This window comes from Numenius arquata, unplaced genomic scaffold, assembly GCF_964106895.1.
Source record: "Numenius arquata unplaced genomic scaffold, bNumArq3.hap1.1 HAP1_SCAFFOLD_1652, whole genome shotgun sequence".
Lineage (NCBI taxonomy): Eukaryota > Metazoa > Chordata > Aves > Charadriiformes > Scolopacidae > Numenius > Numenius arquata.
This window is the reverse complement of record NW_027415645.1, coordinates 1-5,000: the sequence shown is the minus strand read 5'-3', so window position 1 is coordinate 5,000 and position 5,000 is coordinate 1. Positions and strand designations below refer to the sequence as shown.

The window sequence follows — 5,000 nt, the reverse complement described above, 5'->3', positions numbered from 1 at the left end:
AATTATCCCGTCACTCTACGGGATTGCAGATTTTGGGACAAACCTTGAGGGCCAGCATGAGGGAACTGGGGCTCCTCATCTTCTTCCTCCTCATCGGAGTTGTCCTCTTCTCCAGCGCGGTCTACTTCGCCGAGGCCGAAGACGCCCACACCTCCTTCACCTCCATCCCTAAGGCTTTCTGGTGGGCGGTGGTCACCATGACCACGGTGGGTTACGGGGACATGGCCCCCGTCACCGTCGGGGGGAAACTGGTGGGGTCCCTCTGCGCCATCGCCGGGGTCCTCACCATCTCCCTCCCCGTCCCCGTCATCGTTTCCAACTTCAGTTACTTCTACCGGCGGGAATTACGGGGGGAAGAAGGGGGGGAATACGCCCCCTCCCCCCCCTGCCCCCTTCACCCTTCCCCTTCCCCCCCCGACACCCCTAAAATGGGGGGAGGGGGTGGGGAGGGGGTGGTGGATGGGGACGCCGGGGGGGTGATGGGGGGGCAAGGGTGGCCGCCGGGGAAGTTGGTCACCCAGGTGTGATTTGGGGGTGGGAGGGGCTGTGGGTTGGGGTGGTGGTGGTGTTACGGGGGGGGGGGGCACGAGGATGAAAGAAGGCGCACGAGGGCGCACGAGCGTGCACGAGGACAAATGGGGGGCGCACGAGGACAAATGGGGGCGCACGAGGGGGCACGAGGACAAATAGGGGGCGCACGAGGACGAATGGGGGCGCACGAGGGGGCACGAGGACAAATAGGGGGGCGCACGAGGACGAATGGGGGCGCAGGAGGACAATCGGGGGGGCACGAGTGTGCACGAGGACAAATGAGGGCGCACGAGTGCGCACAAGGACAAGCGGGGGGGGGGCCTACGAGGATCAATGGGGGTGCACGAGCGTGCACAAGGACAAACGGGGGGGCACGAGGATAAATGAGGGCGCACAAGTGTGCACGAGGACAATCGGAGGGGGGCACGAGGGCGCACGAGGACAAATGGGGGAGGCACAAGCATGCACGAGGACAATTGGGGGGGGCACGGGCGTGCACAAGGACAAATGAGGGGGCACAAGCACGCACGAGGATAAAGGAGTGCACACGAGCCTGCACGAGTGCACACAGGGATGCACGAGGGCAAATCAGCACGCACAAGGGTGCACAAGAACAAAGGAGGGGGCACAAGGACAAAGGAGGAGACACGAACGTGCACGAGGATAAACCAGGGGACACAAGACAAAGGAGGGGACACGAGGATAAATGAGCATTCACAAACATGCACAAGGACAAACGAGGCAGCACGAGGATGCACGAGGACTAACAAGGGGGCACGAGGGGGCACAAGGATGAACAAGCGTGCACAAGGGTGCAAAAGGATGCACGAGGACAAAGGAGGGGGCACGATTGGACAAACTGGTCTGCACGAGGGCGCAGGGACAAGTGAGAGCACACGAGGATGCACGAGGACACGCGATCGTGCCCACGGCTGCACAAGGATGCGTGAAGGACGCACGAGGGTGCACGAGGACACAGGAGGACACAGGAGCGTGCACGAGGACACACGAGGGGTGAATGAGGACACACGAGGACACAGGAGCGTGCACGAGGACACACGGGGGGTGCATGAGGAACACAGAGGGGGTGCACGAGGACACACGGGGGGTGCACGAGGACACACACCGAGCCTTCTTCCCCCCCCCCCCCCCTTCCCCCAGTCAGGGTGTCGCACGAGCGCGTGCTCACGCCAGCACCCTCCCCCCGCTCCTTCCCCCTCCCCCTCCTTGTTCCCCCCCCTCCCCCACCCCCCACCCCGGGACCGTCTTGGGTTTCACGGTGGCCGCGGTGGCATCCGGGAACCGGATCCCGCACAGGCCCTCGTGCGACGCACGAGTGTGTGTGTGTGTGTGTGTGTATGGGGAGGGGGGGACACGGGGACACACGGTGACACGCGCTCACGGTGGCCCCCAGGCCAATAAAAGGTGACAGTTGGTGGCACAAGGGGGGGGGGTCACAAGGAGCCTGGTGCGAGGCCAGGGGTTCACGGGGGTTCACCGGGGGTTCACCAGGGGTTCCTCGTGTGAGGGCGGGGGGGGGGGGTGTCATAGGGGCTCTTGCACGAGGAGGGGGACTCACAGGGACCCTCGTGCAAGGAAGGGGGGGGGTCACAGGGACCAGGGGGGTCATGGGGACCCTTGTGCAATGATGGGGGGGGTCATGAGGGTCCTCGTGTGAGGGGATGGGGTCACATGGACCGTCGTGCGAGGAAAGGGGGAGTCACGAGGGTCCTCGTGCGAGGAAGGAGGGGGTCACGGGGACCCTCGTATGAGGCATGGGGGGGTCACAGGGATCCTCGTGCAACGATGGGGGGGTCACAAGGGTCCTCGTGCGAGGGGAGGGGCAGCTGGGGGGCGGGGGGGGGGATGGGAGGTAGGAGTGATCCCCACCCCCCTCTCCCAGTCCCCCCAGTGCCCCCTCCCAGTCCAAACCAGTCCCTCTTAGTGCCCCCCAGTGCCCCCCCGCGACCCTCCCAGTCGCTCCCAGTGCCCCCCAGTCCCTCCCCAGTCTCTCCCAGTCCCCCTCAGTGTCCCCCAGGCCCTCCCAGTCCTTCCCAGTTCCACCCCAGTTCATCCCCAGTCTCTCCCAGAGCCCCCCCCCGACATTCTCAGTCCTCCCTAGACCCTCCCAGTGCCACCCCCAGCTCCTCCCGGTTCTCCCCAGTCCCTCCCCGGCCTCTCCCAGTCCCTCCCAACCCGTCCCAGTCTCTCCCAGTGCCCCCCCAGCCTCTCCCAGTTCATCCCAGTCCCTCCCAGTCCTTCCCAGTGTCCCCCCAGCCTCTTCCAGTCCAAACCAGTCTCTCCCGTTGCCCTCCCAGCCCCTCCCAGTGCCCCCCCAGCACCTCCCAGTCCCTCCCCAGCTTCTCCCAGTCCCTCCCAGTGTCCCCCCAGCACCTCCCAGTCCCTCCCCAGCTTCTCCCAGTCCCTCCCAGACCCTCCCAGTGTCCCCCAGTGCGCCCCCAGCCTCTTCCAGTCCCTCCCAGTCCTTACCAGTGCACCCCAGTCCCTCCCAGTGTCCCCCCAGCCTCTTCCAGTCCCTCCCAGTCTCTCCCGTTGCCCCCCCAGCCCCTCCCAATGTCCCCCAGTGCCCCCCCAGTCCTTCCCAGTGCCCCCCCAGCCTCTCCCAGTCCCTCCCAGTGTCCCCCCAGCACCTCCCAGTGTCACCCCAGCCTCTTCCAGTCCCTCCCAGTGCCCCCCAGCCCCTCCCAGTCTCTCCCGTTGCCCCCCCAGCCCCTCCCAGTCCCTCCCAATGTCCCCCAGTGCCCCCCCAGTCCTTCCCAGTGCCCCCTCAGCCTCTCCCCATCCCTCCCAGTGTCCCCCCAGCACCTCCCAGTGCCCCCCAGGCTCTTCCAGTCCCTCCCAGTGTCCCCCCAGCACCTCCCAGTGCCCCCCAGCCTCTTCCAGTCCCTCCCAGTCTCTCCCATTGACCCCCAGTCCCTCCCAGTGCCCCCCCAGCACCTCCCAGTCTCTCCCATTGACCCCCAGTCCCTCCCAGTCTCCCCGAGAGGACCCAGCCCCGCCGGAGGACCGACCCCTCTCTCGGCCGCCAGGAGGCGCCATCACCCACCGGAAGCGGCGGGGCAGAGAGGCCGGAAGGGGCGGGACTGGAGGACCGGAAGCGACAGCTCGGAGACCGGAAGCGGCCGTTGGGCGACCGGAAGCGGCGGCGGGGGAGCGATGCGGTGCGAGCTGCGGGGGGCGGGCGGGCCGGTGCCGCTGCCCGACGGCGAGACCGTGGTCCTGGGCCGGGGGCCGCTCACCGGCGTCACCGACCGCAAGTGCTCCCGCGGCCAGGGTGTGTCCGGGCACCGGGAACCGACCACCACCACCCCACACACCCCCCTCCCCGAGCCCCTCGGTGACTCCCGTGTACCCCTTAGCCCCGGCCCCGGGGCACCGGGAGACTCTTTGGACCCCCCCCCCCCACGGGACCACCCAGACTGACCCAAGACCCGGCCCCGGGGCACCGGGAGCTCCCAGATCCCCCCCCCCCGGTCTCAGTCCCGGGGTAACGGGAGCTCTTCGGGACGCCCAGGTCCAGTCCCGGGACACCGGGAACCCCTAAGTGACCACCGGGACCCCCCCGGAGACAGCCCCGGGGCACCGGGACCCCCCCCGGCAGCCCCTGAGTGATTACCGGGACCCCCCCGGAGACAGCCCCGGGGCACCGGGACCCCCCCCCGGGAGCCCCTGAGTGACCACCGGGACCCCCCCCAGCCCCAGCCCCGGGGCACCAGAACCCCCCCGGGGCACTTGGACCCCTCAGGAGCCCCCCAGCCCCGCCACCGGGGCACGGGGACCCCCCCGGGACCCTCCAGGCCCCCCCCCGGACTCACTCCCGGGACACCGGGGGGCCCTTGGGACCCCCCAAAAGGGAGCGGGGACACCCCATGAAGGCCCCCCCTCCCCATTTTCTTGTGTTGAGGGGGGGGGGTGTCTCTGGGGTCCCCCATTTCTTACCCCCCCCCCCCATTTTGTGTGTTCCCCCCCCCCGCAGTGGAAATTGTGGCCAATTACGCCGAGGGCACGGCCTTGGTCACCCAGGTGGGGTTTGGGGGGGGCCCGGGGGGGGCCCTGGGGGGGTCGGGGGGGTCCTGAGGGGCTTTTGGGGGGGTCTGATGAGGGTCCTGGGTAGTTTGGGGGGGCCCCGGGGGGGTTCTGAGGGGGTTTGGGGGGGGGCTAAGGGTGTTTAAGGGAGCCCGGGGGGGGGGGGGGGTTGGGGGGGCCCGGGGGGGGTAGGAGGGGAATTTGGGGGGGCCCTGGGGGGTATTAAGGGGTCCGGGGGGGGGGCATTGGGGGTGGGGGGGGGATGCAACGATTTGGGGGGTCTCAGGGCAATTTTCGGGGGGGGGGGGGCAGGGCAATTTGGGGGGGTCCAGGGTGATTTTGGGGGGGTCCAGGGTGATTTGCGGGGGGGGGGCAGGGTGATTAGGGGGGGCTGTTAAGGTATTTGGGGGGGGGGGTTCAGG

At 68.6% G+C, this 5,000-nt stretch overlaps 1 protein-coding gene across 1 annotated transcript in view; it reads left to right on the top strand.

Moving 5' to 3' along the window:
- The window catches only part of LOC141478896 (potassium voltage-gated channel subfamily A member 7-like), a gene marked incomplete at its 3' end in the record, with an annotated part of 9,197 nt that extends 4,622 nt beyond the window's left edge, over positions 1-4,575 (top strand). Inside the window, exons 2-4 of the mRNA XM_074167841.1 lie at positions 1-371; positions 3,517-3,826; positions 4,529-4,575. The exon at positions 1-371 is cut by the window's left edge and continues 335 nt beyond it. Coding sequence (XP_074023942.1) covers positions 1-371; positions 3,517-3,826; positions 4,529-4,575 — 728 coding nt within the window. The remainder of the gene's footprint in view (positions 372-3,516; positions 3,827-4,528) is intronic.
- Positions 4,576-5,000: the final 425 nt, after the last annotated feature.